General features: G+C 55.3%; 2 protein-coding genes across 2 annotated transcripts; both read right to left on the reverse strand.

Moving 5' to 3' along the window:
- Positions 1-1,074: 1,074 nt before the first annotated feature.
- Positions 1,075-3,915, reverse strand: VOLCADRAFT_82906 (uncharacterized protein; the record flags this gene model as incomplete). The annotated part of the gene is made up of 9 exons (XM_002954652.1): positions 1,075-1,495; positions 1,644-1,832; positions 1,952-2,008; positions 2,045-2,180; positions 2,321-2,588; positions 2,764-2,929; positions 3,182-3,424; positions 3,592-3,642; positions 3,745-3,915. 9 exons carry the CDS (start codon positions 3,913-3,915, stop codon positions 1,259-1,261), a joined length of 1,518 nt encoding a protein of 505 aa, XP_002954698.1. The 3' UTR covers positions 1,075-1,258.
- Positions 3,916-8,890: 4,975 nt separating this feature from the next.
- VOLCADRAFT_65103 (uncharacterized protein) lies at positions 8,891-11,647 on the reverse strand (the record flags this gene model as incomplete). The annotated part of the gene is made up of 8 exons (XM_002954653.1): positions 8,891-9,244; positions 9,364-9,420; positions 9,457-9,592; positions 9,733-10,000; positions 10,191-10,356; positions 10,609-10,851; positions 11,322-11,371; positions 11,458-11,647. The coding sequence occupies 8 exons, from the start codon at positions 11,645-11,647 to the stop codon at positions 8,891-8,893; spliced, it is 1,464 nt and encodes a 487-aa protein (XP_002954699.1).

The following is an 11,647-nucleotide window of genomic DNA, read 5'->3' on the forward strand; positions in this document are numbered from 1 at the left end:
AAGGAAGTCACAAAGCCATGGCAGTCTAGTCACCGTCAAAATCGCTGCATGGCGTCCCTTCCAAATGCCTAACATTTTGTATCTCTGCAGCGACATCACAAGGGAGAACGATGTCCCCACAATCGCGCAGCACCTCAAGACATTGTAGTTCCCATGTTGAATCGTTGCTTCAGGTTGTTGAATCTCGTCGTCCATTAGGACGCCGAAACCATGCGCTGCCATGTCCTCGGCCCCACACTGGGCAACAACATAGCAGCAATAAGCTTATGGGCTCCCATAAAAAAAACCAATCCACCTTCACAGCCCTTCAGCACGACCTGCCCCTTGACTCTGGTGGATTCACTGAGTATGCATACAGGATAAATCCTGAATAGGAAATCATGCATGAAATTCGCTCACGACTCATAGAAAATACAGAGCGGTCAACACCGCATACATCGCGCCATTCACATTGGCGTCGTGCGGCCGTCAGCCAGTCTCCCCACGCACTCCCGCTGGGGCTGCAGGGCAGCGAAAAAAAACTGCTTTTCATGTCAGCAAGTATCTGTGCAGCTACACTCGGGTACAGCGTAGACCTTGCATCCACCAATGTGGAGCAATAGTCCACATTCCTTCAGACACAAACTGCACCCCATGAAACAAAACACTTCTAAGTCTCTCCCGCCAGCAGACTTGCATCGTGCCCTTCGAGGGGCCAGAACGCGACCAGGTCGGGACGCATGACAGGCAACTCCGGCTCTGTGCCAATGAAAGGGGCGCAGCGCTCACAGGCATAAGGAGACTGCATACAACGTGCGAGTACTCTTTACCGTACAAAGTAGGATACAACGGTACTCCGCTCACATGGTACAACATACGAGATAAATTGGTTTTAACCCTTAAGCCATAATAATGTACCGGACGAAAAAGGTTAACAATCACCAAAGAGGCAATGATAAAATTAGCACCGCAAAGGACAACTGCCCCTTCTTCATCCCCAAATGGCTTACACCCAGTTCCACCTGTACCACGTCCCCAGACAAGCCACCGGCCATTGCAGCAGAAGACCACACAAACCACCACCGCCAAATGCGGCGGCCAGTGCCCAGTAGTCCCCTTCCACATGGCGCGCCGACGCGGCCGTACGAAGCCTTAGCAGGCGCAAAGTTTGCATTTTTCATCTGATCATACCGTCCAAAAACGCCTGCGTAAGAACTACCTGTAAGCCGTAGATTATCGGTACCTAAGTTGCACGGCGTCAAGCTCGCAGGATAGTCATTTAATGGCGAAAGCGCTTAAACACGGGAGCCGACTCCGGTGCCGCAGCCCCGTCCGGAGCCATGTCGCCACCCTCCATAGAGGCAGCCTCGTCGCTGCTATCGACCCGGTTCGCCAAATCCACGTAGGCGGCTTCTGGCTCGACGGGCGTGGGGGCCGACATGAGGAGGTCAGCGTCCTCCTTGACCTCCACGCTGCTGTCCAACAGAAAGACATCGCCGCGCTTTACACAGACGCCCTGCATGAACGTCACAAAGGTGGTAAGGCGGTTCAGGTAAGAATACCAGTTCATCTTCATTAATGACGGCAAACCCAGAGATGCATGCAAGAACCTCCTAGCATGCAAACACCTAGGATGACCACTATAATGCACACAGTCTACCCACCTGCACGTACACCTCAATCAGGTTGCGATCGTCTCCCAGGTTGATGAACTTTTCGAAGCGCTGGTCGTCGTCCTCTCCCGGGAACACGTCGAAGGGGCCGCTGGTACCCCCTAGGTTGGTGTCCACAAGCAGGGCGTCGAACTCCTTGCCCACCTCGAAGGTACCCACACGGTCAGACATATCAAGGGCCTGGAAAGATGGAAAGCGGGTGGAGGGGGACCAGCAACACACGGGAGGCGGGTGTGAGTGGCCGCTGCTCGGGGCTTGTCGGCGTGCCATAATGCTTCACTTAGGGTGCATGCACCCACCTGCGCTCCTCCCACCGTGGCCAGCCACAGCGCTTCCTTGAACGTGATCACGTCCTTCTCCATTTCCTGGGTGACGATGGTACCGCCCGAGACCGCGAGCTTGTGCGCACGGAGGCACCGGCTGTTGACCACCGCCATCCGCTGAGCCGACAGCATGGAGGGGGAGATGCCCCCCGCCACGTCGGTGCCCAGACCCACCTTGAGACCCAAAGACAGCGCGTGATTCACCCTGACAACAGAGGGGAAAGGGAGCGATGGGCATTAGGAAGCAAAGCTGTGACCGAGTTATGTTCAACCGTGCCACAAACATCACTGAAATCGGTGCTAGTAATTCAGCATAAATGCTCTGATAAAGGTACCCCTGCTTACTTGAAAAACGCATCCCCGAGAAAAAAGTTCGACAGCGGGCAGTGGCTGACGGCGGTGCCCCGTCGCGCCAGGTGGCGAATGTCCTCGTCGCTCAGCAGCGTGCCGTGCGCCATGACAGTACGGCTGGTGAGCAGACCCATCTCCTCAAACACCGCCGCGTCCGATGCGTAATCGGGGTGCATCTCCCGCACACAGTTGACCTCACCACAGCACTCGGAGATGTGCGACTGGATGTGGCAGCCGTACTTGGACGCAATCGCAGCAAGGCCTGGGAGAGGGAACACAAGCACGTGATGCGCAAGTTCAACCAGGTCAGTGATGTCCTGGACAAGATGGGTAGCAACGCAGAACACAGGCAGCGCTGGGTAATACTACTCCCACCACAGCTCCATGCGCCTCAAAAGTCCGACCCGACCCCGCCATCTGCACCCCCGGCCACTGACCCTTCATTAGCTCCGGAGTGCACGTTGGGATAAAGCGCGGTGTGATGCAGGGTTGGATGCGGGAGCACTTCTTGTCCAGGGTGTAGGTCACGAAGGCCTCCGCGTCACGAAGACCGTCCGAGGTGTTCTCAATGTAGTCGTCAGGGGAATGGCGGTCCATGTTAACCTGGGGTTGATGACCGGGTCGGGAAGAACGTAATTCAAATCAAAAATTAACCCGCTCGCCTTCTTATATCGTTACCGACCATCTGGGTTGCACATGAACATGCACAAAATCATAGCAAATACCCACACACTTCATCAGGATCTCTTAGTGCCCTTCCTCTCAGCATTGCTCGTCTCCAAGCTACATAGTTCACCCTTTACCTTCACTCGTCCCTCCCGCCTCTAACCTCGTTATCCCCCATCCCCTCCTTACCTTCCCCACCACTGCCCGCTGCCCAAGCCGCTCGATTGAGTCCACCAGCACCAAATTGGGCTGCAGGTGCAGCGAGCCGTAGTACATGGCGGTGGTTGTGCCATTTGCCAAGAAGCGCTTCACGAGCAGCGAGTAGCGCTGGCGAGCGGCATCCAAGTCCTGGAAGGACGTCTCCGCCGGGAAGGTGTACTTGCGGAGCCATTCCATGAGCGGAACATCAGTGCCGGTGCCGGTGAATTTGTACTGTTGAGGTTTCAACAGATATGAAACGGGACCACAGTAAAAATTTAGGACGCGCTGTGACCTGTTTTTTACACTGTAACAAACCTATTTATGCTGCTAGTGCGGAGCTTGGAGGGTTGGCAACTCATGCAAGCAAACTATAGTTACCTTGCATGATCCCTATTTACCTGCGGTGCGTGGACGTGCGTATCAATGAAGCCGGGAACGAAGTACTGGCCCTCCTGCAGTAGTAAGTTGAAATTGAATTGGTCTTAATTCAACTGGCTGCAAGCCTGCAAAGCCTTCTGCGTCGGATTCCCACTTGCCTTCAGTCGGCGCACTTCGCTCAGCCTAAACTCGCTCTGCACGGCCTCTTCCTCAGCACCGCTGGCAATGCGTGCAATTCTACCGTCCTGTATGACGACCACAACATCGCGCAACGCTTCCAGCTGACCATAGGCCGGTGTATGGTAAAACGTCCCCCTGAAAGCGTGCGAGCCTGCAGCAGCCATCCTAGCAGATTGCAATGACGAGGGGTACGCTGGATAGTAAAGGTGATCCACGCGGAAGTTGAGCACATGGTGACATTTGATGCAAAAAGTGCACGCCGTCGTACTGGTTGACACTTTGCTCTTTTTACGCCAATGCTGTAGCATATAGCAGACTGCGAGTGGGTAGCTCGTATCTCAAAGTGCAGTATGCGTTTTTCAGGTATTCATTCTCATGACTACGCGCGACCCAAAGTTTCATCGTAAAGCTTTTTTCACGTGAAATCTTTCAGTGCATGTCAATTATCTCTATATATTCCAGTACGTTTTTTGGGAAGTCAATCGTCCGGTAGAAACTCCTTGTAGGTGGGCCGAAACGCATCGTCGTTGCGCGCGCAAGGGCTACATGGTGGCTGTTTCAATGCTATTGCCAAGCCGCATAACATCTCGTACACCGTTGCTTGGCAGAGTGATCTGGCGTTGCTATAAACTATCTTCCTGGGTTCCAAAGGCCGAATGCTGCCAAGCTATTTGGTCACCACTTTTGTTGCAACTTGAGTGATGGAGCAAAACAACAGCCCTAACCAGCGGGTCGTCCGGCAGCGTCTCGTTTCGCCGGATGGCCAGCAGCAGCAGCCTGATGACGCTGACGTCAATCACCGGGCTGCATCGCCTCAGCTTGACAGTATACTAAAGGGAACCCCCCTATCGCTCACTCTTAAGGCGCTGGCGCAACCTGAGCCTCTCCCCGATGGCGCCGGGGTAGCTATTCGCTTGACCCGCAACCGAAGGCAGAAATCTGGAAACCCTGGACTCCTCAGGATTGGGGCCCATACTAGACGTAGTTTTATATGCTTAGGATATTGTAATACTAATAACCAGCTCCTGTGCTATGGGCTCAACAACGACTGGACATCGTATGCCTGCAAGAAACCCATATTCCGCAGCCCAGGCCCAGCCAACAACAGCCACAAATGGACGACTCTTACATATAACAGTTAACTGGGGGTTTATCACGCTGCTTTGCGCATACCTACTCCCCCGGCTCAACGGCCTTTATCGTACAGCGCCTTCAACCGATATTGGCAGGGGGACAGCATGTATGGGCGGCAACGGATCCGACTATTGATTCGACTACATCATCGGCTCGTGGCTCCGACACGGCTGCCACACGGGTGTTAAACGCTGCGTGTCCTGGCTTGGTCGATACCTTCCACCACCCCAACCGATGTGCATACACTTTCCTGCATACGTCTGGTGCTTCTCGCATTGACCGATCTTGTCTCAATTCCTTGGTGACGGCTGTATATGATGGTGCTACGGCAACTGGTGCGCCATCCGACCACTGTACCCTTCACACTACCTCGCGATCGGCGCTTGGTTCAATGGCATTGGGCTAAGGCCTACATCGAGTCCGGCTTCATCTCCTAGACCACCTTGATCTGTGCGAAACCCCGTCAGCTCTTGGGTAGGAACGACCGGACCAACAGCCCCTGCAGAACCAGAGGATATGTTGCCGTGGTGGCCCGGATTCAAACAGTCCTTGTCCATTTCTGCATATCAACCAACTTGCATGTAGCCGCCGAGTAGTGGTTGCGGCAGAGGAGGCGGCGGCCCAAGCCCAAGCCGATCAGGCATTCTTGGATGTAGAGGAAGGGGACATCACTGCCCTGCCCCGTGCCATTTGCGCCCGATCTGCTCAAGCTGATGCTGTGCAACGTGCACTTGCAGGCTGCTCCAGCCCAACCCGCCATCAAGGGTTCGGGAACACCCCAGCCCTGCCCTAACATCTTCAACTCCGGCCATCAACCACGATTGCTGTATCTCAGCTTTACGGCAATCGAATGGCCGCCTATGCAGCAACATGCGGCAGCTGCGGGAAACTATTGCAGAATATTGGCAACAAATTAGCGCCCAGGCCGCCGTCGACCTTGAAGCCCAAGCCTGCCTTACAGAGGCACGGCATAGGTATGGCCGATCTTGCCCAGCCGAAGTTGTCCCTGGAGTGGAAGCGACTACCGTCATGGTTGAGGAGGTTTATGCGGCATTTCAAGCAGCCCCACCCGGCCGAGCACTGTGGATTGATGGCATGCCAGTCGAGCTGTATCAATGGACTGACTGTGCACCCCTCCTGACAGCTTTGTTTACCTATTATTGGACGGATGGATAATGTGCCGACGGGCTTTCTTGGTGGGGTCATTTCCTCCCTTTTCAAGGCAGATGACCCCACCATGCCCGTCAATTACCGACTGATCACTCAGTTGGGTACAGACTACAGGACCCTGGCATAGGTGCTTGCGGGTCTTCGACGGCGGAACAGACAGCTTTTCAACGGGAAGACGAATTGCGGACGGCATCCTCATGGTCCAACTTGCCAGCCGTGCTTTGCACAGAAAAACGATCCTGCCTCCTTGACTTCTATAAGGCGTATGATAAACTACGCTCGACCGGGACTTGATATTTTGTTCCTTACAGGTTCTCGGGGTCGGAGAAGGCTTTATAGCCTAGGGCGCGGCGCTTTCGGGGATTCGATCAGCAGCACTTGTCAACGGCTTCTTTTCCAGCTGGATCATCATCGCCGAGCTTTTGTACACCTCGCGACTGCATTAATGGATTTACCGCCACCAACAAGAGTGAATTTGCAACCACTCGGCCCAGTAGCTGGTGGTAACCCCGCTCTGGGTTGACCCACTATTGGTCGATGCAGCTGGGAAACTGTTGGATAAACAAATCCCTGATCTCCATAGTGTGCGTGGGCTAGATACAGAGGGTATAGCAATGCTCTGTCTTCGGGAAATGAGTCACGTTAGCAAGTTACAAGTTACAAGTGCCGCACGAGTGCGGGGGGTCCGTGAAAGCCAGGAGGCCATGGACTATATATATTGAAAGTTGATTACACCGTACAACCGACGGCGGTTTGGGTCCTGCCAACTAGACCCCTCCTCATCCAGTCACCCGACATTCGTAGAGACAGATGCCAGCCATCACCACCATCTCAGCATGCGAAACTCAGTCCATCAATTAGACCTCATCTCCACACCTCCAAACCCTAAGTAAACCTAGACCTCCCGAACAATGTCGGGGGTCTGACCAGGAAGCGAACCCGGAACCTTCATATACACAAAGGCGTGTTGTAGGTATGGTTGTACGGGCAGGTACGATAGGGCTTAATCCGATACAACAACTCTATTGCACACAAATGCTCCGGAGTAATATTATCCAAAGAGAGCTGCATTTTACGCCAAGGCATCCACTTCCTGAAACCCTGTGGTCAGGAGCGAGTGCCCTTCATCCATCCACGCAATTTGTTATTCATTTCCCGATGTTGTGGGTTTACACCCACCCACCCCGTTGCCTCTTACTGTGCAGCAGTTTATTGTTCTCTCCCTCTCTGCCACCCCCCCTACAACCGGGTAGCAAAACGCCAAACAATTAATACGGTTAAACCCTATTTGACCCCGAGGGAAGCAGTAACCGGTCAATAGCCTGTCTAACCCTGCATGCTAAACATCAGACAGCACGGAGGGCTCCCGGCATCCCCCATCCTTGAGGCCCGGCTACTAATCTGCTTTAGGAAAAAATATCAAAGCACGCTTTCGCCTCCAGTCGCAAACTCAACGTCAGGCAGCCGCCACCCGGTCCAACAAGGGGGGGTTGAGTGAGTGAGCAAATGCATCATATGCGGAAAAAGCACTTGCAATCAGTACTACTGAAAGCGCACGGAGGACGACAGGCGGGCCAGTCGCCAGTGGATGCGGCGTAGCAGCCCCCCTTGACAGCCTGGCAGTGAGGGAACATGGGCAGCAGTAGCAGCAGCCGCGCGCACACCGCGTATTCCAATGCTCCTCCCAATCTCCAGCTCCGTAGCGCTGATTCAAATCTACAAATCTTGGCCATCAACACAGCCAAAAACGCCCAACATCCGTACATACGTACGGGCACCCTTCAACACCGAATTGAATCCCTGCATCACCCAGATCCCATAATCACCTTACCCGGGTGGATGCTGGGTGGATTGGTGGTTGGGTGGATGAAGAACACAGGAAACAAAGGATGGATCGAGCGAGATCTGACTTCGCCAAATACCTCGAGGCTGTAGCCGCTCCTGGAACACGAAGCACGGATATCTCAGAGGACCTCCCCTCCCCTTCTCTGGCCACTGGACGACTACATTGACGGCCATACAGCTGCCGGCACCAATTAAGGTACACCAACGCTTCTGGCTCCCTAAACACAATGCAATATTCATTATCACACACAAACATACATATGCACACATCTTATTAGGCCACAGGCTACCGGATGACCGCTTCCTAGCCAAACCAATCCTCGGAACGGAATGGGATTCACCCATTTGCAGAATGCCCCAACGAATAAGAAGAGCCGCACCACCTCGCACCCTCCGTTGCCCGTCTAGGCCCTCTTAGTGCCGCGGCCGCTTGGCGGGCGGGGCCAACTCGCCCCTTGTGCACTCCTCGCCGCCTCCGTGACAGCTTTCACCAGGTCTGCTTCCCTCGTCGCCACCATCAACGCCCTCAGGAACTCCACCTTCACCGTCTCCTGCCCCTCCGGTGCCCTCCTTGCCGCCTCCGCCTCCACCGTCGTCGGTGCCGCCGGGGGGCCCTTCCTGCGCCCTCAGATCAACAAACGTGTCCGCGTCGTCGGGTTCCGGCGGTGTGGGGGCCGACAGCAGCTCGTCGGCGCCAGAGAGCCCTCGTGCGCCGTACAGTCCCTCCAGAACGAACTCAGCACCCCGTTTGACACATACGCCCTGGGGCCACCAGAAATATGGCGCTAGGTCGTTTAGGTGCAGACTGCCACCATTACCACCACGCACAGGAGATGGGAACCTTAAAAGAGCAGCAAAAACGACTGAGCGCAGCCAGAGCGGGGAAGGGTATTCGCAGCGACGCGGTCATGATACGGACCTAAAACCGAAGCGAAACCAGCTCAGGACCACAAAGCCCCACTTGAGTTTTACATCAACATGTTCTTTTCATCATGGACACGTACATGCTTGTTTAACCCGATTTGGACTTGGATAGCCCAGGCTTAAAAGGGTTTGCATGTCAGTACCAACTACTGCATAATCAGAGCCACGCACCGAAAACCTCCACGGCGGAGTCCGGGAAGTCCGGTCTGAGGCTGAGGAGGAGGGACCCACCTGCACGTACACCTCAATCAGGTTGCGATCGTCTCCCAGGTTGATGAACTTTTCGAAGCGCTGGTCGTCGTCCTCTCCCGGGAACACGTCGAAGGGGCCGCTGGTACCCCCTAGGTTGGTGTCCACAAGCAGGGCGTCGAACTCCTTGCCCACCTCGAAGGTACCCACACGGTCAGACATGTCAAGGGCCTGGAAAGATGGAAAGCGGGTGGAGGGGGACCAGCAACACACGGGAGGCGGGTGTGAGTGGCCGCTGCTCGGGGCTTGTCGGCGTGCCATAATGCTTCACTTAGGGTGCATGCACCCACCTGCGCTCCTCCCACCGTGGCCAGCCACAGCGCTTCCTTGAACGTGATCACGTCCTTCTCCATTTCCTGGGTGACGATGGTACCGCCCGAGACCGCGAGCTTGTGCGCACGGAGGCACCGGCTGTTGACCACCGCCATCCGCTGAGCCGACAGCATGGAGGGGGAGATGCCCCCCGCCACGTCGGTGCCCAGACCCACCTTGAGACCCAAAGACAGCGCGTGATTCACCCTGACAACAGAGGGGAAAGGGAGCGATGGGCATTAGGAAGCAAAGCTGTGACCGAGTTATGTTCAACCGTGCCACAAACATCACTGAAATCGGTGCTAGTAATTCAGCATAAATGCTCTGATAAAGGTAACGCTGCTTACTTGAAAAACGCATCCCCGAAAATGAAGTTCGACAGCGGGCAGTGGCTGACGGCGGTGCCCCGCCGCGCCAGGTGGCGAATGTCCTCGTCGCTCAGCAGCGTGCCGTGCGCCATGACAGTACGGCTGGTGAGCAGACCCATCTCCTCAAACACCGCCGCGTCCGATGCGTAATCGGGGTGCATCTCCCGCACACAGTTGACCTCACCACAGCACTCGGAGATGTGCGACTGGATGTGGCAGCCGTACTTGGACGCAATCGCAGCAAGGCCTGGGAGAGGGAACACAAGCACGTGATGCGCAGGTTCAACCAGGTCAGTGATGCCCCTGGACAAGATTTGTAGCTTGGCGATTTCGGCAACGCAGAACACAGGCAGCGCTGGGTAATACTTTTCCCACCACAGCCCCATGCGCCTCAAAAGTCCGACCCGACCCCGCCATCTGCACCCCCGGCCACTGACCCTTCATTAGCTCCGGAGTGCACGTTGGGATAAAGCGCGGTGTGATGCAGGGTTGGATGCGGGAGCACTTCTTGTCCAGGGTGTAGGTCACGAAGGCCTCCGCGTCACGAAGACCGTCCGAGGTGTTCTCAATGTAGTCGTCAGGGGAATGGCGGTCCATGTTAACCTGGGGTTGATGACCGGGTCGGGAAGAACGTAATTCAAATCAAAAATTAACCCGCTCGCCTTCTTATATCGTTACCGACCATCTGGGTTGCACATGAACATGCACAAAATCATAGCAAATACCCACACACTTCATCAGGATCTCTTAGTGCCCTTCCTCTCAGCATTGCTCGTCTCCAAGCTACATAGTTCACCCTTTACCTTCACTCGTCCCTCCCGCCTCTAACCTCGTTATCCCCCATCCCCTCCTTACCTTCCCCACCACTGCCCGCTGCCCAAGCCGCTCGATTGAGTCCACCAGCACCAAATTGGGCTGCAGGTGCAGCGAGCCGTAGTACATGGCGGTGGTTGTGCCATTTGCCAAGAAGCGCTTCACGAGCAGCGAGTAGCGCTGGCGAGCGGCATCCAAGTCCTGGAAGGACGTCTCCGCCGGGAAGGTGTACTTGCGGAGCCATTCCATGAGCGGAACATCAGTGCCGGTGCCGGTGTAGTGGTACTGCAGGAAAGGTTTTATTGTCAAACGGGTGAAACGGAGCCAGCCTCAGTGACAGGGGCTATTTATATGGATGGCGAGGAGTCCCCTGTGTGTTCGTCAGGAGCACAGAACTACCCTGCGCTGGTGCAAAGTTTATAAAGGTAGGAGTTTTGTGGGGCACCGGCGAGCAGTAACCCCTGGTACGGCCGGTCGGGTGTCTGAACTGACGCCGGAGGTCCCCGGGGTGCGGGGAAGCGGAAGTGAGGCCAGCAACGACCCGCTGAGAGTCGCACACAACGTTGGGGGAAAGGGTGCACCAGCAAAGTGGCTCTTCAGGTTAGTAGGTAAGGTAAGGACCTTGATAAGGAGATGCCGTTGAGTGAATGAATGAACGAATGAATGAATGGCGCCTGGTCGCATTGAAGACCAGGGACCTGCATCTATAGGTCATAAGCAGTACGACCAGTAGACCGAGGGGTCAATCGCCGTACCTGTGGGGCATGTACATGTGTGTCAATGAAGCCTGGTACGAAGTATTGACCTGGCTGGTGGGAGGAGGTGGGGAGGGCGAGGTCAGTCGCCTGCAGCTGAGCGACTGACTTGAATTCTAGTGGAACCACTCATGACTTGCCTCCAGCTGGCGTACTTCAGCGAGACCATACTCGTCTCGCACCGCAGCCTCCTCGCTGCCTTCTGCAATTCGCGCAATGCTTCCATCTTGGATTACGACTACGACATCCCGCAGCGCATCCAGGCGGCCATACGAAGGCGTGTGATAAAATGTGCCTCTAAAGGCATGTGTAACATCCGCTGCCAT

Source organism: Volvox carteri (assembly GCF_000143455.1).
Source record: "Volvox carteri f. nagariensis unplaced genomic scaffold VOLCAscaffold_44, whole genome shotgun sequence".
Classification (NCBI taxonomy): domain Eukaryota; kingdom Viridiplantae; phylum Chlorophyta; class Chlorophyceae; order Chlamydomonadales; family Volvocaceae; genus Volvox; species Volvox carteri.